This window comes from Callospermophilus lateralis, chromosome 15, assembly GCF_048772815.1.
Source record: "Callospermophilus lateralis isolate mCalLat2 chromosome 15, mCalLat2.hap1, whole genome shotgun sequence".
Lineage (NCBI taxonomy): Eukaryota > Metazoa > Chordata > Mammalia > Rodentia > Sciuridae > Callospermophilus > Callospermophilus lateralis.
In genome coordinates this window covers 56,332,340-56,355,030 of record NC_135319.1, presented here as the reverse complement: position 1 = coordinate 56,355,030, position 22,691 = coordinate 56,332,340, and the positions used below count along the sequence as shown (strand labels likewise).

Genomic DNA, 22,691 nt, shown 5'->3' with positions numbered 1-22,691 from the left:
GAGGGGGAGCAGAGCCGAGGGGGAGGGGGAGGGGAGGGGGCGTCCTCCGCAGTTCGCTCCTCGCCCGGGCTCAGACACACAGCTAGCCCGGAGCCGCCGCGCCGGCCCGGCAGCCGCTGCTACCGCCTCTGCCGCCCCCAGAGCCGATCTAGCCGCGGGAAGCACCGCCGCCACCGCCGCGGGCCGCCCCCGCCGCGCGGGCCTGGGCTCCGGCTGCCAGCGCCGCCGCAACCGCCACCGGAGCCGGCGCGGGAGCCCAATCGCCCTGGGCTGGGCTGGGCTGGGCTGGGGCGGGCGCAGGGCGCAGGGGCGGGCGCGCGGGGGAAGACGCACGGGCGGGCTCGGCTCTCCCGGGGAGCGGCCCGGGACTGCACCCGGACCGGCGCCTCCCCGCTCCGCGCTGCCCTCGGCCTCGCCCCGGGCCCGGGCGGATGAGCCGCGCGCCCGGGGGACATGGAAGCGCTGACGCTGTGGCTTCTCCCCTGGATATGCCAGTGCGTTACCGTGCGGGCCGACTCCATCATCCACATCGGTGAGCGCGGCGGGCGGCCGGGCCGAGGCTGGGCGGGGGCCCCAACAGAGCTAGGGGTGCGCGGCGTCCAAACTTGGCGGTTCCCCGGGCACAGGGGCTCGGCAGGCGGTGCTCCCCTGAAGGGCCGCGCCGCGCCGCCCCGCGGAGGAGCTGTGCAGGGGCCGCGCCGAGCTCCCGTGGGCTTCTTGGTGCTCCCGGGGGCTCCTGTCACCGCGCGGGGCCCCGCGGCCTCTGATGACACTTAGGGCCGCAGCTGCAGAAAACACGGGGTTGGACGCACGTCAAGACCCGCGCCCCTGATCGGGCCGTCGGCGGGTTGGGCCCTTCAGCGCAGCTCAGAGCAGCCGGGGCCAAGGGGCGGGCTGGCGGGGGGGGGGGTGCTCGCCAAGTTGGCAGGGCAAGATCAAAGAGGCCGGACCGGAACCATGTGTGACTATGGATGGGTGTTGTCAGCGTGTTTCGCTGTGTGTGCACCTGGTAACGTTTTGGTGTCACTGAGAGAGGGCGTTGGGTGTGTGGGGCCATTTGAGCGTGTGTTGGTGCGAGCACGATGGTCTGCCAGCCTGTTAGAGTGGACACAGTGTCTGCCTGTTTCCCCGGTGTGTGTCTGTATAGCTCTGGCTGTATATGTGGGGGTGTGTGTAATCTGGTTGTGGCGACTGCAGCCCAATCCTGGACAGTCCCAGAGTTTCTCCTGGTCCAAGTCTTGGGGGGCAGTATCCTGGGTGGTTAGATTGAGAGAAGAAGCGTGGGCAGCGGTGTGGGGGGAGCTGAACGGGAAGAGATGGATGGAGGAAGAGAACCCAGAGAAAAGATGAGACAGCAGAAGAGGAAGGGGCGCTCGTAGGGGAAGTGGGCGGGAGTTGGGAGCAGCACGGCTGAAATCCTAGGAAGTTAGGCCAGGTTGAGGGGCTGACAGCGGTTGCTTTGGGGAAGCCCCTCCGCAGTCGCCTTTCCGGAAGTTGGGAAAGACCAGAGAGCACAGAGAAACTGGGGGTTGGGAGGTGAGAAGGGGAGAATGATGGGACAGAAGGGCGGAAGGTGGAGAGGGGTAGTGAGGGTCTGGGACCTAGCTTGGAGAACAGCAATATCCCTCTCAGGGCTGGGGGGCAAACCTGCTTCCCGCCCTGAAGCGGGCGCGGGTCTCGCAGTCAGCATTGCGGTTTCGGATGTAGAGAAGAACCTAGGAGCAGGGCCTCCCTCCGCCCACTCAACTCTCAGCTCCGGGGGATTACCCGTCAAAACGCTGGGACCTCTGAGACCCTCCCGGCCTGGCTTGGTGGTGTGGGGGTGGGGACTCCGGAGCTGCCCAGGCTGCAGGGCCAGGCTCCGGCGAGTCGCACCGATCTGGACTGCTAGCGCAGGGTGGGCCAAAGCGGCGAAACGCGCGCCAAGCGCCAGTCGGAGGGCGCCCTGGAGGAACTGTCCGCGGTTCTAGAAGGCCTTTTCAAGAGCGGCTTCTTCTGGGACTCTCCGTTCTGCTAGATCAGAACGTGGAGGGGTCTAGGAGGAATTCCCCTCCCCCCACTCCCTCCGACATACACACAGGAAGAGGAAACGGGAGGGAAGGAGAGCAGGGACACGAGTACAAGTCGCCAGACCGTGTAGCGTCGCGGCCATCCAAGTAGCTGGCCATGGAATGCCCTATGCCTAAAGAAGACCCTTTGGTGCAGGAAAGCCAACTGTGGACCTTCTTCGCCCAGCTTCACTAAGCAGGGCACGGACACAGCAGAAAGGAGCCAATTCCATTCAGGGATTGGGGTTGGGGAACGGATCTCCCGGGAACTTTCTGGGATGGGATTTATGTGACCATGTTAGGAGCATTTGAGTACTGCCTTAGGCTATCCCAGATTGGCTGAGTCCATTGAATGGAGCATGGCTGGGACATGTGGGGCTTTAGTTGTGAGACACGTGTGTAACCTGGTGGCAGCATGTGGGATGTTCATGTGTAACTCATGTCAACTATGTGCACGTGTGCGCTGGGGGAGGGTAGGAGAGCACATCTTGTGTGGATTATGTGGGAGAGCATTAAACTACTCCGTCAAAATGAAACCCCAGACTAAACCTTCCACCACTTGGTAACCTGCGGTCCTGCCAGCACCCTGTTCCAGGGCCAAGGGAGGGTGGGTAGGATTTCTTTCTAAATCTGGTCTTGACCCCTCCTTTCCTCCAGGTGCCATCTTCGAGGAGAACGCAGCCAAGGACGACAGGGTATTCCAATTGGCTGTATCCGACCTGAGCCTCAACGATGACATCCTGCAGAGTGAGAAGATCACCTACTCCATCAAGGTCATCGAGGCCAACAATCCGTTCCAGGCTGTACAGGAAGGTGAGTGACCGCTGCGCCCAAGGCTCACTGGGCAGTGGCCTGTGAAGTGGCGTAGCAATGGGGACCGGCAAGGTTGTGACAGACTGGATTGAGCGGAGCCTCCTGTTCGCCCGGGTGCCACTTGCAGTGTCCAGCCTTCTGGGGCCCAGCAAGGCAATGGTGCTAGGACTGCTCTTTGCTGCGGAAACAGAGTGGAGACTCCGTGCGCACCACTAGCTGGGCTCCTGGCGGGGTTGGGTGGCTCCTTTCCCGCTGGGTGGGCGCCTGTGTGCGCCTCTCTTCGGCTGCGCAGGCCTGTGGCTCCGGGCGGTCTTTGTTTCTCGAGTGTTGGGTGGGCGTGTCTGAGTGCGGGGTACCTGTGTTGCAAACCCATCCGCCGATCTTGGTGGACCTGAGTTTTTCTCGCCTTGAATCAATGAGCCCCCAGCGACTGCAACCTGCCCTGGTTGCCTTTTCTCGAGCACAACCTGTCTGGCGCCAAGTTTCGCGCCCCACGGCCCTACAGTGCTTTGGCGGGGCTTCTCAGCCTTCCTCCTCCAGGTTTAGAGCAGCTGTTTTCTCTACTGCTGCTCGCGCGGCGGCGGGCGGAGGCACTGCCGCCTGGGCCGGAGGTGGGCGCTGTTTGCCCAGAAAAGGAGCCGAGCTGGGCCAGGTCCTGCTGCGGGGAAATCCTAGCCCGCGCCTGGGCCATGGTTGTTTGCAGCCGCTGTCACTCCCGGCGGCTCCGTGGCAGGGGCTACAGGTGTGTGGCGAGGGCATTAGCTACAGCATCTACCTCAGCTTTTTCTTTCTCTTCTTTTCCCTTCCCTCTCTCCTGGCTTGCTGCTTCCGAAACTTGGCTCCTCCCCCACAGGCCTGCGGCTTCCTGGGCTTCTGTTTCTACCCCTGACACCTGCCCAGTCTTTGTCCTTATTCTTCCCCTTTGTCTTGCTCCCCACAACCACGGTGGATTCTGAGGTCAGTGCCTTGGAGCGCTGAGGATAGAGGGGCACAGCTGGGGGCACAGGATGCAGGGATTGTGTGCAGGAGGAATTGTCAGGGCAGTGGGTGTAGGGAAGAAGTGGGCAGGCTGAGGGGTTCGCGCTTGTTAGCACTGTGTTTCCCAGCACTCTGGGTCAAGTGTTCTCTCTCCTGTTGCCCTGGGGTTATACGTTGGCTGCCAGTTTCCTGGTGCTTGCAAGTATAGAGATAGGGTGACTCAGTAATACATGGTCAGAGCTATTGCTATGAAGATCCTTGTGCGGGAGGGTGGTCTTTTGAGGGTCTCCTGTTTCGAGGTATAGCAGTGGAGGGAGAGGTAGTAGCTCTTGGGGAAGGGATACCTGGCTTTGAAACTTGAAGGTCCAAGGATGTCTTGAGGTGGCTATACAAACTTGGAGTCCCAAGTACTGCTTTTGGGATGGTGTTGAATGGGATGAGGCTGGCAGTGCCTATAGAGGAGCTGTCTTCACAGAGCCCCAATCTGGACATCCATAGTCTGATGTCAGCTGAAGCATGGGAAAGAGTGTGTGGTTATGTCCTAACAGTAATTCCTGTCTCTAGATTTCTTCTTTATGCCTCTATGACAGCTCCTTGCAGGTCCCAGTCTTGGAAACCCTGCCTGTTGTACACATTAGATTTTTTTTTCAAAAAATATTTTTAGTTGTAGATGGACACAACACCTTTATTTTATTTATTTTCATGTGGTGCTGAGGATCGAACCCAGTGCCTCATATGTACAAGTGCTTCACCATTGAGCTACAACCTAGCCCCTACATTAGATTTCTATATTTCTGTTGAAATTCCTTGCTTCTGTTCTGCCAGCTATCCTTCTGCAGTGTTGAATGTCTCATGCTTATTCATTTTGCCCCTGAATGATGCCCATCAATCCCTGTCAGCAGCTCACTAGAGATGGAAAGTGATGCTCTTACACCGGCAGATTAACACACATGGATGAAGCATGTAGCTGGCCCCCTGGAGAGGGCATCTCTGTTAAAAGGAACAGCTATCACACAGTTTCAGTTGATTTTGCCATTTGGGATTTGAAAAATCTTGGTGTTGTAGATGTGTCTGTTTTTTGTTTTTAAAAAGGAGTTCCAATCTGGACTTCAGTGTAAAATCTGATTTTTTAACTATTGCCAATTAATGAAACAATTTAAACACCCAGCACAAACAAAGCAAAACATAGCTATGGGTTATTTGACCTTCAGGCCCAAATGCAACTTTGTACTGGAGGTAAAGTCTCCAACAAGGGGCCTTTTCAGGTTGATAAACTAGACCCCTTGCTTTTCTGGGTCTCAGTTTCTCTATTTGTATAATTGGAAAAAATGTCTCAGTCTCCCAGGATGGCAGGTTGACACAGTCTCAGAAGGGTATGAGAAATGAGTGTTTCTGCACATCTGGAGTTAGGGAGTTAGAGTCTGAGGGCTGGCAATAGTTATTCAGGTAGAGTGATTCTGGCCAGGTGTTGTTGCTAGGCTGCCTGCTGCCCAGAAGGTGGTTAAAGCTGGCATGTGCTTCTACCTTATAAGTTGCAGGAGCAGAAATCGACATAGTTATCCCATGACCTTGCATAGCCCTTGGATGCCTACAAGGGATGGAAGGAGCTAGGCCCTGGAGGGCTTCTGGGAAGGGCAGAGCTAGGCTCATCAAGCTCCTTTCCCTTTGTCTGGGGCTCAGTGAACAGGTATTCAATTTGCTGAGTATCCTTTTTCTGTATTCTGTGGGATGTTTGTCCATCCCTGGCTTGACCCTTGCTTGATGGTTACCTTCTCTCTTTTCTCTGAGCCTGGACATTCATTGCAGTAGGACATGGATGATAGGCACAGTTTGCGGGGGTGGTGCTGACCAGAGATAAAGAGCCATGGCACCCTGGGGCTCGGTATTCTTTGTAGAATGAACAAGCCCCCAGGGACCTCTGGTTGCACCTGGGATTGTAGTGATGCTGCCCAGTTTAGGTCTGAGAGGCAGCCCATGCTGGGATAAGAGCTTGATTCTTGGAGTCCAAGGAGATCTAGCTGAGGTCTTGCTTGCTTCACTGGCTATATGACCTTGGGAGAGTCTTGGTTCTACTCTGAGCTTCTGTTTTCCCGATCTGTTAAAAGGGAATAATCAAAGTACCCGCCTCATGGGATTATTGTGAGGATTAAATGAGATGAGACATGTATAAACTGTCTGCATAAGGCTTTCGGTAGGTGTTCAGTAAACACTAATTCCTTCCCTGTTCCCTGACCCAGCTGTGAATCCATTTCAGTTTCTTTTAAGGCTATTGACATTTCTAGCTACATCATCTCTTAAACTGGTGAATTCCTTGAGAGGGGGACCCTAAGTGACCTTTTCATTTTTTAGCTTTTACTTTTTCCCCCCCAATTATAAAAGAAATGCATTGGTACAATGAGCATGTGTTACTTTAAAAATGTAAAAGAGAAAGAGGCCAATGCATGCTCATTATATAAAACGTGGAAGGTGCAGGAAGGCACCAAGAAGCAGAGCAAAATTGTCCTGAGTTCTACTACTGTTATTTCCTTCTAATCCTTCCCACCATTGAATTTTATAAATGCAGAGAGCTCCCATTCTGTTCATTTGCGTGGCTTGCTACTTTCATTTACCTTATCATTAGCTTTTTCTGCAACCACTGGGAATTATTTGTAAACATCCCTTTTTCTTCCGTATGGTACTAGGGATTAAACTTAGGGCCTCATACAGCTCTATCACTGAGCTACATCCCCAAGCCCCTTTTAAGTTTTGAGACAGTGTCTTGCTAAATTGCCAAGGCAGGCCTCACACTTGTGATCCTCAGAGCTTCGGCAACTGAGTCGCTGGGATTACAGGTGGGCACCCACTTTGCCCAGCTATAAACATTGCTTTCAGTGGCTGCATATGTTTTCCAACATGCAAAAAATGTTTTTAAGAAATGGAATAACTTCTGGAGAAAATAAGAAACTCCACTTGGGTGTGTTGGTCCAAAGATTTATATGTAGGATTTCTTCAGATTGGTTTTGCACAAGTACCTTCCAAACACTGCCTTTGAGGAAATTCTTTTATGTAAAAGAATGGATCACATTCAATAAAATATGCATTTGATGCAAGGGTTTAAAATTAGTAAATGATAACAGAAAGGACATTTAAATCTCTAAAATATTGCATCCTAGACTTAGCTGGCCAAGTCCATATTAATAATAAGTATGAAAATTTGTCTTCTAGATAAGAGATATTAATTTGTTAAATAGAAAAATTTCATATTGTTTTAAAGTGCTTGCTCAAGTAGAAGATTATATAAGTGCATAAAAGAACTGACTGAACACAAGTCTTCTCTTTTCACAGTATTATCTTTTACTGTGAGTAAAAGATGTGAGTTATTGGGTGTGCTGTAGATATATCTGTCATAGTGTAGAAGGATAACAATTTAAAGAAGAGGCAGGAAAAAAGGAATGTATGTGAAGCAATAATATTCCTTTTAGCTATGATGAGCACAAATGTGTTTTAAGAAGACAAGTTGAGGGCTGGGAATGTAGCTCAGTGGTAGAGAGCTTGCCCAGCGTCTGCAAGGCCCTGGGTTTGGACCCCAGCACTACCACCAAAAAGAGAAGAAAACAAGGGAAAAAGGATTCAGGTATAGCTTGTTCTTTACAGAGTGAAATAATGAGATTAAAAAAACAACAAAAAAAACTAAAACAAAACAAAAAACCAAAAAGAAACACAACAAACTTGTTGATGCCCATTTCTGAAGGTCTTGGTTAGTTCATATGGGTCACCTCCTAGGTGGTTCCTCTGTCCCTCACTCACCATGCTGGTATCTAGGTCTCAAGCTAGAGTCTCCCTCTCTGACCTCTGGTGTCTTCTTTCACTTCCATTCAGAATTATCAGTTCCGTTGAGGCCACGCCCTCACAGCCCTGCTGGCAGCCTCACGGAGACACTGTCAAGGGCTCTGAGTGTGATGCTTCTGTCATTGTAAAGAGGCCTCTAGGCCTGCTGCCATCGTTCGGTCCACTCAGCTATATTACTTTTCTTTTGGCATTAAAACAAGGTTTACCCCAAATTTAGTTGGGTCAAACAACACCAACTTATTAGCTTAGAGTTCTGCAGTTCAGAAGCCTGACAGAGTCTCATGGGGCTAAAACCAAGATGTCGTCAGGGCTGTTTTCTTAGGGAGAGCCTAGGAAAAAATTGCTTCCTTGCCTTTTCCAACTTTCAGAGGCAGCAGGACTCTTCAGCCTGGGCCCCCTTCCTCTATCTCCAATGCCCACGGTAGTGGTTGGGTCCATCCGACCTTGCTTAGTCATCAATCACATCTCCTTCTCTCACTCTTCTGCCTCCCTCTTTCAAGAACCCTTGTGATTGTATTGGGTCCACCAGGATAGTCCAGGGTGACTTCCCTGTTTAAGGTTAGTTTCAACCTTTATTTTCCTTCGCCACATAACCTAACATAGTCATAGTTTGGGGGAATAGGACACGGATGTCTTTGTAGGCCATTATTCTGTCACCACGTTGACATACCCATCGGTGCCCATTGTAGCCAGAGCATGGTATTACCTTGAACTTTCTTTCTACTTTGATAGTCTTCTGCAGGCTGGCTGCACTCTTGTTTGCTGGGTAGCATCCCCTGGTTTCAGTCAGACCAGCTGTGCCACCATTCCACAAAGCTCACTCTGGAGGCGTCACGCTGCGGGCCTGAAGGCCTCTACATACTTCCTGTGAGTTTCTCTGTGAGATGACTTCCTTCCTGGATCAGATGCTTCTTGTATATAAAGATCTTCCTGGAGGAATCTGTCGATGGAATAGCCGAACTATAACTTGGGACCATCCTACCAACCCATGGCCTCATTTTCTGCCTGGGAAGATTCTGCAGAGCCTCACTCTCCTGGCTCCCCCATGTGCCCCCCTGGGGTCCTTGTTGAGGTCTGTCTTGCTTTGTGGCCCTATGTCTCACAGAAAGGTGCTCTTCTTGGCCCCTCAGGGTCAAGAGATGTTCTAAGCCTGAAGGTGGCTGTGGATGAGGCTCAGGCATGGGTGATCCCGTGCTAGAATTTGGCTGGGCACTATCTGTTGTAGTCCTGTCTCTGGATTTCCCATAAGCCTATGGCTGAGTAAAGGAATGCCTACAACCTTCGCACAGCTTCAGGGTTCATCTTAGGGTTACCTCTAAGATGTACACACACACATGCACATACATGCGTGTTAATGCATGAACACCTGTGTACATATATATGTGAGTATACACACTTTCTCAGTTTATAGACTGTGCTCTTGCCCTACCCACCTCCTCTTATTTTGGGTTCAGGAAACTCCCTTCAGTTTTCCCCATTGCCCTCGCCCTGCTCCCCAGATTGAGAGGTGGGGCTTACCTGGCAGTGAGTAGTTGCACCTCATGCCAGGTTTGTGTGTAGGAGGCCATGGGTCTGGCCAGGTACATCTTTTCTTGTTGCCTCAAGAAACTGTTCTCATTCCATGGGAACCAATGCCCTTTAACACCCATCCCACCTGAAGCAGCAGGCTGGGGTCATTTCTCCAGGTTTCTCTTGGAGGTCAGCTCAGACTATCTCTTAGCACTCATAGACACATCTTTGAGGAGCAGGCAGACTAACTTTCCAAATTCTAATAGCAGCCGAGTTGAGAACCCCCAGCTTTGTACCCTCCAGCATCTGTCCTTCTTCATTCCTTAAACTTTCACTCCTGTTATAGGATCCAAACTGTTTCTCCCGACAGTTTGGATCTTGAATGTCCCTGAAAGGTCCTGATGTCATCAGCCTGTGGCACTGTTGGGAGATGGTGGAACCTTTAGGAGATGAGCCTAGTGGAAGCGAGTTGGGTCATTGGGGGTGTACCCTTGAAGGGAATATTGGGACCCCAACCCCTCCTCTCTCTTTGCTTACCATGGAGTAAGCAGCCATTTCTATTATGTCCTCCCACTGTGATGTCCTGTGCTGCCACAGGCCTAAAGTAACAGGCCAACTGACTGAGGTCTGAAACCTCTGAAACCCTGAGCCAAAAGAAATCTTCTCTTTTCTTTTAAGTTGTTTATGTTAGGTATTTTGTCACAGTAAATGAAAGCTAACACAACTCCCTAGGAAAATGCTGTCACCTAAAATCACAGAGTGTTGGATCTGCACTACTTTTTCTCAAACATATCTAACCCAGTCTGATCCCTGGATATGATTCTTTTTGGACTTCCTAGCTAGGCTGTGCCTATTTGTCTTTAGTCTTTGGTGTTTTTCCTGCATTTTTCATTGTATCATTCAGGGACTACTAAGTTATACTTCAGTAACAAACAACCCCCAAATTATAGTGGCTTAATGTGACAGTAGTTTATTTCCTGCCCGTGTTGTATGTCCATCATTGGTCAGCTGGAAACCTGCTCCTTATCATCATTCTGTCTGATCATTGCCAGTGGCTGTTCCAGAGGGAAAGAAGCTCTTTTTTTGGGGGTGGGGGGAGCAGGAGAGTTCCGTTTGGATGTGACCCACATCTCTTCTGCTTATTTGTCATCGGCCAAAAGGTGTCATGTTGCCCCAGCCATTCACAAGGTGTCCAGGAAGCACAGTCCTACTATGTGACTAGAGGAGAAGGGAGAACTGAAAATGTCTGATGAACAACACCCATGCTTACTTCCTGTTCATGCCAAAACAGGCTTCTTATTTCGTTGGTGATTCCCTAAAACAACAGCAACCAAGAAATGAAATATATAAAACCACTTTATGTTGGGCCAAACCTGTTTCTCCCATCAGTTCTCTTGGTACTCTTATTTACGTGTCTTCTCTGTGTCTTGGGGGTGGCTCCCTGATATGGTGTCAGTCAGGAAGCCTGGGTCCCCAGGCCCGACTGGTTCTCACTTATACTTTTTTTGGCCCTGGACAGGCTGGACTCTCAGGACCCTTGAGCTAGATGTTTCCTAAGCAATGAAGTGAAGAGGCTGGGGTACTTGGGGGTGGGGGTGAAGATTTGGGGACTGGATATATAATGGAAGACTGGGTCTGAGGATATATAATTATATAGTTAGGAGAAATAAGTTCAAGAGGTCTGTTGCACAGGGTGGCCAGTATAGTTAATGATGATATATTGGATCTCTGAAAAATGCTTCAGTCGTGGATATTAAGTGCTCCCACTGCAAAATGTTAACTGTGTTAGGTAATGTATTGGTTAATTAGCTAGATTTAACAACCCCACAATGCACATATATAACCATTATGTTGTGCATGGTAAATACATACAATTTTGTATGTCAATAAAGTGAGTTTGAAAAAAAAAAAAGATTGTTTCCAAGGCTGACCACCAGTGGAGCCAGCACCAGCGTCTGTAGCTGGATTTTGGTGAGTCTGTATTTCCTACAACCTCAGCCCTACGGCCTTGTTCCTCTACTGATTCTTCTGACCCTTTGCACTCACTTTCTCACACAGCAGCACTGGGTTGGGGCAGAGATCCCTCATGTTTCTGCCGTGCGCTGGCTTGTGACAAATCCTTTCTCTGGGGTGCTGACCTCTCTGCTGGGCACTGGAAGGGGCTAGGTCTGTGTTCAGTAGTTCATCCTCTGGGTTCTTTAAGTCCTTTTTCTCAGCCTATAAACAGTGAGTTTCTTGGCTGATGGTCATAGGCTGAGAAGAGAAAGGCCCAGAGGTCTCCGTTTTGGAGTTGAAGCACTGGGAGGGTACTAGATGGAGTACTAGCACTGGGGGTGACTAGATGGCCTCCTTCTACTTGTTTCTGGGCCCACGCTGTGGGCAGGCTTCTAGGGGTGAAACCTGGGAGCTGCTAGCTGGGTCCAGGGTAGTCCTCAGTCCAGGCTGTACTTTGTCCATGTGGCCCTGGCCAGTCTCTCTTTCCAGTTTGCCTCCTTCACTCTGGCTTTTGCCAGACCCAAACTGAGGCACCAGACACTGCAGCTGCACCTCCACCTGTCCCCACATCTCTCCCTGCCTCTGTACCTGTTTTCACCACTTCTGGCCCTTCTCCACAGACAGTGGTGTCCAGGAGCTGAGCAGGGGCGGGTCTCTTTCCCTCGTACAGACCGGAGGTCTTGTCTCTGCTCTGCCGTGACTCTGGATGGGTATTTCAGTTTCCCTGGATGGCAACACAGGACTGTGGAGGGTGGGTTGAGGAAATGCACTAAGATATCTAGCTAAGGGTCAGGCGCTGAGTAGCGGCTGGGTAAAGAGGAAGGGATGGCTGTTATACGATTGGCCTCAGTGGTTCCTGAAGGGGCTCTTGGCCTCCCTCTCTTCCTGTCCCTGCTTGGCTGTGTGGGCACACTCCTGCAGCTTCCGCCCCTCTTTGGACAGATGAAGCCTGTGGCTTGGAGTTTAGCCCTGGCCTTTCTGGGTGTCTCAGGAGAGCAGGGAAGGAGGTTGGTATTGACGATGTGGCTCATATGGAGGCTGCTCGGAGCCATCTGTGCAGTCTGGGGCTCTGGGCACCTGTGGCCTGTTACTGCATGGTATTTTATTCCTGCATGCTCCAACTTCACAGAATGGCCAAAATCTAACTGTCCTGGCCTAGTCCCCTAAGACCTGACCACCTATTTGATGGAAAGGGGTCAGGCAGGTCTGGGTTTGATTCCCAATTTTGTGACTGATTAGCTGTGTGGTCCTGAAAAGGTCACTACTCTCAGAGCCCGAGTCTTAATGTCTGTGAAGTGGTACTAACTCAGTCTGGCCTGGACAGCTGGCTCCTGCTCCCGATGGTGCTTGTCTTGCTTGGTGCAAAAGCAGACACTTGGGGTCTTGCCTGGTTCAGCTCCTGTACTGGAGAAGTGGGCTTTGTTTTATCTATTCATAGGCGAGCTCGGAGGCATGGTGAGCAAGAGAGGTCTCTGATTTGGGCTCTGGGCCCCTAACCTCTGAAACCTCTGTGCTGCGCTTGTCTCAATGGTGCCCCATCTCTGGTACCAGATGCTGAAATTGCTGTGACTTGACTTGGCTTATGCCTCCTTCCCTGTCATGGCTTTCAACATCAAATGCTGCTCTCCTCAGTTGTGGGTAGCTCCAGCCTCTCTTCCCTGATGATCTCCCAGGGCACCTGCCCTCACTTGTCTCTCCCACAGGACTCTGGTAGCCTAAACAATCCAGTCCTGCATGTTCTCAGTCTGGGGCTAGCACTCTAAGGGTGGTTCTTTCCTGATCACAGAATCCTGGACTGGAGTTGGCCCAGGAATGGCTGATGGGGGCCTTGCTCTGCACGAGAACCCAAACCTCAGCTCACAGCTTCTCCTGGGCACCTTGTAAAGATGTTCAAGGGCCAATGTTCAGCACTGCATGGCCGGTAGCACTGAGCTGGTGCTCACAGGCCACCTGTTGCCCTTGTTCCCCCCGAGATAGGCAGGTTGGATGGTGACATGTCCAGGGGGTTGGTGATGTGATGGGCAGTGCAGAAGGAGGTAGGACTGTTTAGGAGGGATGAATAAGGTCCTTGGGATCTGGGCAGAGCTTCCTTGTGTTGTGGGGTGTGTGTGTGTGTGTGTGTGTGTGTGTGTGTGTAAGTACATGCCTCTTCTAGGGGCTGCTTGGAGCTCCACTAGCCCTCTCACTTGTCACCCTCTTTCTGGAGCTTTCTGAAGTCTCAGTCCAGATGTGTCATCCCCAGGGACCCTTTTCAGAGTGCAGGTCAGCAAGGGCATGGAGGTCTACGTCCAGAGCCGAGAGGGCTTTGCGAAGCCAAGGCTGGGTTGAGGGAAGGTCTAAAGGTACTATGTACAGAATAGTTGTTTCCCAAGATCCATTCACTGAGGCCCTGACTCCCAATATGATGGCATTTGGGATGGGGCCTGGGTAAAAACTAGGTTTAGAAGAGGTTATGAGGGTGGGGCCCTCGTATGGGATTAGTGTCCTTACCAGAAGAGACACCAAAGAGCTTGCTCTCTCTCTTTCTGCCGTGTGAAGACATAGTGAGAAGGTGGCCATGAACAAGCCAGGAAGAGAGCCCTCCCCAGGAACTGACCGTGCTGACAACCTTGATCACGGACTTCTAGCCTTCAGAACTGTGAGAATACATTTATGCTGTTTAAGGCACTCGGCCTATGGCCTTTTGTTATAGCAGACCCAGCTGGCTAAGACAGAAGGGGGAAGGCCTGTGGAGAACCTGGCCTGGGCCTAGACCTAACCCAAGGAGTACAGGCCAGTCCTGCCCTTCCAGGGCCTTAGTGCCTCAAATCAGGCACTTGGACCAGAAGATCTTTGGAGTTGAAGATCTGTGTACCTCTGAGGATGAATGATTCTCATCTCTGACAGATCTTGATGCTGAGCCCAGATTGTCTCTGTCCTGTACCTTTAAGGGCTTAAAGACAGTTGTGTGCCCGTCAAAGAATTTTCAGGCTATACATTCTGGAGCTTGTTTTTCTTTTTTTTCCCCTGTTCTCTTTTGTATACATGGCTTTTTGTCAGTGCCCCTCTTAGCACACAGTGCCTCTGATGTCTCCTCGTGAGGACTTACCTTGCTGAGTCTCAGCGTTCTTGCCTATAAAATGGGGAAGATGGTGCTTCTCTTAATATGTTGTCTTAAGGACCAAACGAAGTAATGAACATGAAGAACTGAGCCCGTGCCTGGCTCCAAGGAGGTGCTCTGTAAGGAGGTTATTTTCCTCATAATGTCGTCTGACCAGTGCAGAGGAATGGAGATGGTCACTGCTCATTCTGGATGCTCTGCTGACACTCAGAAAGCCCAAGTGGACACTGGCTGTCATTGTCGTCTTCTGCTGTGACTCTGGAACCTTTTCTCAAGAGAGGGGGATGCATCAGACACCCCCACTTGATGCTTTTGCAGTTGGTGATTTGGCTGCAAGTGTGGACTGTAAACAACCACTCCTTTAATGTTCTGTCAGTTCAGCGCTTGAGCAACCTCACTCCTGCCTCCCAGAGGGTTCATTCTCCTTCCCAACCTCAAACCACCCTACAGGGGTCTATGCTGCCTTCATTGACCCCAGGAATGCTTGACAGGCTATGACCGGGCCTGACCTCTCAGCCTGGCTCCCTGACTGCTCTGTGGCCTGACTCTGGGCCACGGACCAGCACGCAAGGGGCACAGGGTTGCATCTCTGAGAATCATGAACACACCATGGGCTGGTGCATTTCTGCACCTGTCAGTCCTGCGCACTGTTTCTGTCCATATGCACTCTCCTCTGTGTTTCATGGCACATAGGTGTCAGAGTCTGCTGGAGCCTGGAGCCCTCCCTCCACTGGAGCCTCATGGACATTCCCCAGGTGGTACTTGGAGTCAGCCCATGAATCTCATCAGGGACAGGGAAGGGGTGGATCAGGCAGCATTTATTCCACTGCAGGTTCCTGGGATTGCCTGTCAGGCAGCAGAGGTATCTATTGATACCTGAAGTCACACACTGCGTCTGGGGCTGCATGTGCACCATCTCAGAACAGCCCTGGGCCACACAGAGAATTACCCAGAGAGCAGAGCAAAGCATGGCTTGCTTAGGAAAAGTGAAGGGTGGGCAGCCATGCCAGCACTCTGCTATTCCCTGCCTAGCCTCCTGCTGTGCACGTGACTCTCCCTGGATCCCTGGCTGTCACCAGCACTCCCATATCCACTCCTGTCTCCCTAGTCCTGGCCTGCACTCCTGAGTCACTTCTTCCTTATTCCCTGCTTTTGTCTTCCCCTCCAGGCTGCTGTCCATGCAGCAGCCAGATTATCTGAAAAATCAATCTGATCACCTCTGTTTTTCCTGCTGAACCATTCAATGGCTCCCTACTGAACTAAAGAATAAAATCCAGACCCTTTACCAGGGTCTGTAAATTTTCAAGCACACGGACAAAAGCTTACCTTAACTGTTTCTTTGTTGACACTTCGTTGGCCTCTCTTCTCTGACTGCATTTGCCTTTTCCTTTCTTCCTTCCAACAGGCTAAGCATGCATCTACCCCAGAACCTTTCCACATGCTCTTCCTACCATATGAAAGGCCTTTTGTATAATGGACTCCTTCTGAACCTTCAGAGGCTCCTAAATGTGGCCCCTGTTATCCCCTGTCAAAGCATTCCCACTCCCCTTTTTTTGCTCCCCCACCTGCAGTCATATTATTGATTTATTTGTTCATCAGGACCACAAGGGCAGAGGAGGTCTGTTTTCTTCACTGCTAAGTCCTCAGAGCTGAGCCTGGTGTGTGGCTCATTGTAGGTGCTCAGAGAATGTCCCTGGATGAGTGATGGGACAGGCAGACATATGGGATTATTCTCTGTGACCTCTGCAAGCTGCTGTTTGGGGTTCTGCCTTCATGCTCAGGGCTACCCAGGGGCGGGTGGCTTGTGGGGCCTGGAGGCTTGCTGCATGGCCAGCAGCCCTACCTGCCACCTAAAGGCAACTTGAGCTGTACTTCCTCCTGGTCAGCTTCTGGATTTGAAGATGGGAGCCAATGGCATTGCCTCTCTTTGGTAGTGGTCACCTGCTTCCTTCCAAGACCCTGTGTAAAGGATTAGTAAGAGATGTTTCCCCTGATCACAGGGTGGAGTGGAAAGTTTTGTCCGCTCCACCCCTCTGCATGCCTGCTGGGTGCCTGTGTGGCCAGGGGCGGGTGGTATGGCAGGGAGGCTGTGCAGGGGAAATAGTAGTGTCCCTGCACTCTAGTCGTCACATTTTGGGGCTGCCTGTGCTCTAGGATCTAAGTTTTCATTTCCTCTTCAGCCTGGGAATCCCCCAGTGGCTTGGGAGCTGCCCCCCATCCCCTGAGCACCACAGCCTTAGCGTCCACATGTGTGAAATGGGCTGGCATTGTGCTGTCCTCTGCTCTTCCAGGTTAGGACAGGAGAAAGGCCCCTGGAGGAGCAACTGGGGCCAGCCAGCACGGCAGCTCTGAGCATAGTGAGCGGGCGCTGTCCATACGCTCCTGCCAGGGCTGCCCTTGGTAGGTGCTCCAGGAGCTGGAGAGGGGTGCTCATGTACCTTGGGAGCTGTCACGCTGACCTCTGAGGAAGCAGGCTTTTCACCCCTCCTGGGGAGCAGGGGTGGAGGGGCTTTGAAGCTGTGTTGTTCATGATCAAAATCTCATCAAGAGAAACCTGCTGGAGCACAGCTTGGGTGGGGGGTCTGACTGTGCCGGGCTACTTAGCTCCTGCCAAGAAAATTAATCTCATTAAAGGGAGGGTGGTGAGGTCAGTAATGAGGCTCAGCACCCACTGATCGATCGGTAATGGCAAGAGCTGAGGGTGTGGGCATTCCTGAAGACCAGGTAGCTTCACCCCTGGGACACTATGTGTCCCACGGATGTGCTATTGCATGTGTATGCTTGGGTCCCAGGGCATCTTCCTGACATTTGTGTCTTCACAGGGTCCTGTGGTTCCTGGGCGTGCAGGATGACACCTGTGCTCAGCATTAAAGGCCTCGGGATCTTGTCCCTAGTGGGATACCCAGCTCTGTCCCCAGTCTCCCCTGACTGCCTCCACCCACACACCCCTGGACCTCACCACCCTGTGTCCTCCTTGGCCTTTTCCTACAGCTCCTGCAGTACTGGGGCCACCTCATCACTGCTGTGCCGTCCAGCCCATCCTGTCTTGGTGGGCAACCAGCCCCCACATATGCCTTTAAAGGTCGGTGAGCACCAGTGACACAGTTTCAGCATCTCAGGGTTAGTAGGTGTCTACCACCTTGACACCTGCAGGGTGGAGTGAGTGTCGAGCACGCACACATGTGGGCCTACACAGACACAGGTGTGCATATCCTGTGACCTAATGAGCTCGCGGCACATACCTGTAGATGGGCGGTGAGTCGGTCTGGGGTTTCTCTCCCTCCCTGAGGAGCCTGTTTGGTGATGTGCTGGGGAGAGGCTAGGAAGAGCCCACTGGGACTATGGAGCAGGTGAGTGAGCCATGGTGCTGTGATCAGCGGGTAGGGTGTCTGTCTTTCATGGTCCATCAGAAAGTTGTTGCTCACATGTGTGTTTATTGGAATGCGAAGTCAGACCATCTGAGAATTCCAGCCCCTAGCTTCATACCAGGGAAAACCTGCAGTGGATCTGCAATCATTCTTCATAATAGTCCAGTTGGCTATGTAGGTGTCAGAGACCTTTAAACTGGCCTAAGTAAAATAGGGACATTTATTAAGCCATGGAGTGGAACAGACAGAGGCTGTGAACCTCAGGTGTGGGTGGATCCAGGGGTATCCATCCATGGGACCCCACCTTAATCTTCACATCCTTTATTCCTCTTGAGCCCTGCATGGGTTCCTTCCCAGGCGGCATCCTGGCTACTGCAGGCTGAAGTCTACTCCGCTCAGCCTCCTGGTCCCACACCATGGGAAGAGGGGGATTATTTTAAAAGGGTTTTCATGGGCCAGGTGCAGTGGTGCATGCCTGTAATTCCAACTACTTGGGAGGCTGAAGCAGGAGGATTGCAAGTTTGAGGCCAGCCTGGGCAACTCAGTGAAACCCTGTCTCCAAATTAAAAATAAAAAAAGGGGGCTGGGGATGTGGCTCAAGCGGTAGCGCGCTCGCCTGGCATGCGTGCGACCCGGGTTAGATCCTCAGCACCACATACAAACAAAGATGTTGTGTCCGCCCAAAATTTAAAATAAATAAATAAATAAATATTAAAAAAAATTCTCCCTCCCTCCCTCTCTCTCTCTCTCTCCTCTCTCTTAAAAAAAAAAAATAAAAAAAGGGCTATGGATATAGCTCAGTGGTAGAGCACCTGCCTACCATCTGCAAGTTTCCAGGTTCAACCCCGGGTAACACACACACACACACACACACACACACACAGAAGAGTCCTTAGAGTCTCACAATTATTGCTCATTGACCTGGCAGGGGGACTAATCAGTTTCCTCCCCAAATCAATCCTGGTTCCAGAGGAATGGGCTGTCCTGCTTGGCCAGGTTTCGGGGGCTGCCTTGGCACTGGACTGAGATAGAGAGGGGCATAGCAGACATGGGAAGAGAAAGGGTGTCAGGCCCACAGCACAACAGTGTGGCCTCATCTGAGGCAGCTGCTCAGCAAGGTGCTTCTCTGCCCACAGGCAGTTGGGAAGAGCTGAGGGGAAGTGGCCTGGAGCCCTAGGGCTGCACCCCCTGAGAGGACATGCCTTCCCAGTGGGTCCTAGGAGCCCCAGACACTGCTGACGTGAAACCTCTTTTTGAGGCCATCAAGGTTGGGAGGAAAAGGCCCTGTGGCGGGTACTGTGGGGTGCACACAGATGTGCGTGTGCGGACAGGAGGTGGGGCAGTTAGGAAGGCTTTTTGGAGGAGGGGCACTTGTGCCAGGCTTCTGGCCAAGAGGCTTTGGATGGGAGAGCTTGCGTTTCAGGGCACAGTCAGCCGAATTGGGGGGAAGAGGGGTGTGAGGACTGAGGGAAGGGTTGGGGCCAGGCTGGTGGGGCAGAGGTTTGGGGAGTGGGAAGGGGGAAGGGGAACCTAGTACCTTGCCTCACCCCCATGTTGAGGGTCTCTGTGGGTGTGGTATGTGCCCTAATTTCACTTTAAGTCCTAGGTCCCAACAGGAGGTCGGGCCTAATGTCCAGGAGGTAGAGCTTGCTGCTCCTTGGGCTCCTTCAGCTCCTGAAGTGGCTGCAGGAGCCCTGTCCTGCTGGGCTTTGACAAGCAGCAGCCCTCTGCCCTGGCACCATGTGCGAAGTGCAGGCCTTTTTGCTGGAGAGGGGCAGGGCAGGGGGTCTGGCCCCACACACTGGTGCTCACTTTGTATGCAGTTGCAGCCCAAGCCCTTGGCTCCTGTCTCTGCCTTCCCCACCTGAGTGGGTCTTTCCTGCCCCATCACATCACATGCAGAGATCTCTGCTCCCTTCCCTTCGATGGGCCCATTGGTGGGGGCCCCAGGTTCCAAGGGATGGAAAGGAGCCCTGGCCTGCAGCATGAGGCCTGGCTTTGCTCCATCTGCCTCTGATTATCCTTCTACCAGTGAGGACACTGCCCAGGACTGCTGAGGACCTTGAGACTCTGGCTGCAGCAGTAGTACCTGGAGGGTCTGCCTTATCAGCAAGGGGCTGGCTCCTGCCACCCACAAATAATTGAACAAAAATCCTCTGCACCGTGAGGCAGAGCTGAGCCCTCCTAATATCATTAACAAATCCCCTGACGTCTCATTAGGTGGCTGGCTGCTAGGAGAGGTTGTTTCTGCCATGGGATGGTTAGGCCTACCCACTGCCTTCTAAACCCTGGCCTGGGAGGGGGCGAGACTGTGACAGCTCTGCCAGCCACCACCAGTCCTTATTTCATCAGTTACGGTTTGCTGAACTTAATTACTTTAAAATTATTAACTTCAGCTGGAGAAAGCGGCTGGTGGTGGCCCAGGAAGGGATGTGAGCCTCCTCATGGGGCTGAGAGCATGGTTCATATCCCTGCAGAAACCAAGGATCAGGCTGTCCAGTGTTGGTTGGCATCTGATGCTCATGGCTGCCTGCTCCATGTGCTATGGCCACGGAGCTGGGTGTGACAGGGCAGCCAGATGGGTCAAGAATGTGATCTGTACCACAAGAGAATGAAGGCAGCCCAGGGGCCATGGGAGGACAAGCCTAATTTAGCCTGGGTTGGAGGCAACCAGGGGAGGCTTCCTGGAAGAAGAGTACCTGAGCTCTTCTAAGTGGGGGAGGGGGATTGGCCAGGTAAAGAAAAGGAAGCAGAGCTCCAGGGGATGGGATGCTGAAGCAAAGGCTCCAAAGTGGGCAACAGAATATCTGTGGTGAAGGGGAGCTGCCCAGGGCTGCTGGGCATAGGAAAACTGGCCTGGCATGGTCTGTAGGGGCTTCCTCTCCACTGGCCTGACAGAAGTAGCCCAGGTTCTGGAGACTGAGCCCACTGAGGGGTGCAGGCTGTGGGCCGTAGAGAAGACTTCAGAACCCAGACTCATACACACCTGGAGCTAGGCCTAGAGCTGAGAGGCCCACGGAGATGGGGAAGCTATGGGAATGGTCAGCTTCCCACCCCTGTCCCTGAAGGCCTCTGTGTTCTGGACTCAGGAACAGCTGGGGTTTATGGAGTGAGCCAGTCTTGGAGGTTCCAGGATTTCTGTGCAGCTGCGGCCTACCCGTACTGGCTGACTCTGGCCTCACATGCCCAACACTGTCTGGGCGTCATGGGGACGGGGACAGAAGGAACAGACTGCCAGGCCATTCTGGGAATGCCGCCTGGCCCTCACCCTGGTTGGGGAGTAGGGCCAGAACCCCCAGTTCACCCAAAGCCTGATGGTAGGTCTGCTAGCCTCAGGTCCCCCTCTTCTCCCCTCCTGGGGCCCCTGCTCCTTCTCATCCAAGTTGGGCCACTCTCAGAGTCACTTTAGTAACACACTGTTGAGATGGTGATGGCTTCTGACTGGGGTGTCGGCATATTGGCATATTATATGACATCACAGGCTGCTGTCTACCCAAACCAGAGCCAGAGACAAAGGCTCACATGCTTCAGCAGTGTTCTTTGGAACATGTTCTGAAGGAATAGGAAGTGTGAATCAGGGCAGGAGGGAAAGCCAGTCTGAGCTGGCCATGGGCAGTTGGGGCTTATTTGTTCTGGGAGATTCCCTGGGAGCCGTGAACAATGCCTCTTGGATTGTCCATCTGGCTAAAGAAAGGGGGTTAAGCCAGGCACAGTGGCGCTTGCCTGTAATCCCAATGGCTGGGGAGGCTGAGGCAGGAGGATCACGAGTGCAAAGCCAGCCTCAGCAAAAGTGAGGCACTAAGCAACTCAGTGAGACCCTGACTCTAAATAAAATACAAAATAGGGCTGGGGATGTGGCTCAGTGGTTGAGTGCTCCCAAGTACAATCCCTGGTTACCCCCACCACCAAAAAGAAAAAAAAAAAAGGGCATTAGTTACCTTCCAGCCCACCCAGCCCACTCTGCACTGGTCAGTGGCCTGGGGGGTCTCTCTTGCCAGCTGTTTCAGGTTTGCACAGCAGGTTGGCTATGCCTGCTCCTTATTATTATTATTATTATTATAATTATGAGTCCATATTAATTTTACAAAATAATGGATTTCACTGTGATAATTTCATACATGTGTATAATATAATTTGCTTATATCAAGCTGGGTGGGTTCTTATTCGGTGCCAGCAGAGAAGCCCCTGGTGAGCAGAGGTGAGGTGCTTCCCCGTTACACGTGCACACAGCTGGTTGCCACAGCAGCATGTTAAAAGGTGGGCCGAGAGGATGTGATGTGGGCCACTAAAGTTCTCAAGGGACCCAGATGCCAGATTTATAAGAATGACCTCATGGTGGAATTCAGATGTATGAGTTTCAGGGTGTGTGGAAATCATATCCCTGCAAGTGTATTTCTGCCCTGAAAGAGGCTGGTGTAGGAGAGGCTACTGACACTTGATGACATTGCTAGACTTGGAGGGACTCAGGGGTAACAACTAGCTCTTGCTCTTTTCTGATCTTCCCCCTGCTTCTGGCCTGGTGTGGGACACATATAAGGCTGGGTGGGGGGATGTGGGGGAGGTGGGAAGTGGGGCCTTTAGAATAGTGGGAAATTCCTGAGTGGCCTTTAACACTGGACTATACTCTGGCTGGGCTGAATCCCTCCTATACCTTTTTTCTTTTTGCAGTATTGGAGATTAGACCCAGGGGTGCTCTATATCCCCAGCTCTTTTGCATTTTTCCTTTTGAGACAGTTTTGCTAAGTTGCTGAGGATAGCCTTGAACTTGTGATCCTCTTGCCTCAGCCTCTCAAGTCACTGGGATTATAGGTCTGCCTCTTATTGGCTATGTGATTCAGGACATGCTCAGTTATGCTTCTGAACCCCAGTTTTCCTATTTGTAAGGTGAAAACACCCATATCTACTTTGAAGAATTATTTAGATACTCTGAAAGAATAATATATATACAGGACATGCATATAATAGGTGCCCATTTATTATCTGCCCACATGTCCGTGGAGGGTGGGCCCTGTTCCAGTCATTGTGCTAGGCATGTGTGGGCACAGCAGACCC

At 52.1% G+C, this 22,691-nt stretch overlaps 1 protein-coding gene across 1 annotated transcript in view; it reads left to right on the top strand.

Moving 5' to 3' along the window:
* Window positions 1–453: 453 nt before the first annotated feature.
* The window catches only part of Grid1 (glutamate ionotropic receptor delta type subunit 1), a 695,729-nt gene continuing 673,491 nt past the window's right edge, over window positions 454–22,691 (top strand). Inside the window, exons 1-2 of the mRNA XM_076834762.1 lie at window positions 454–532; window positions 2,706–2,861. Of these exons, the coding sequence (XP_076690877.1) occupies window positions 454–532; window positions 2,706–2,861 (235 nt within the window). The remainder of the gene's footprint in view (window positions 533–2,705; window positions 2,862–22,691) is intronic.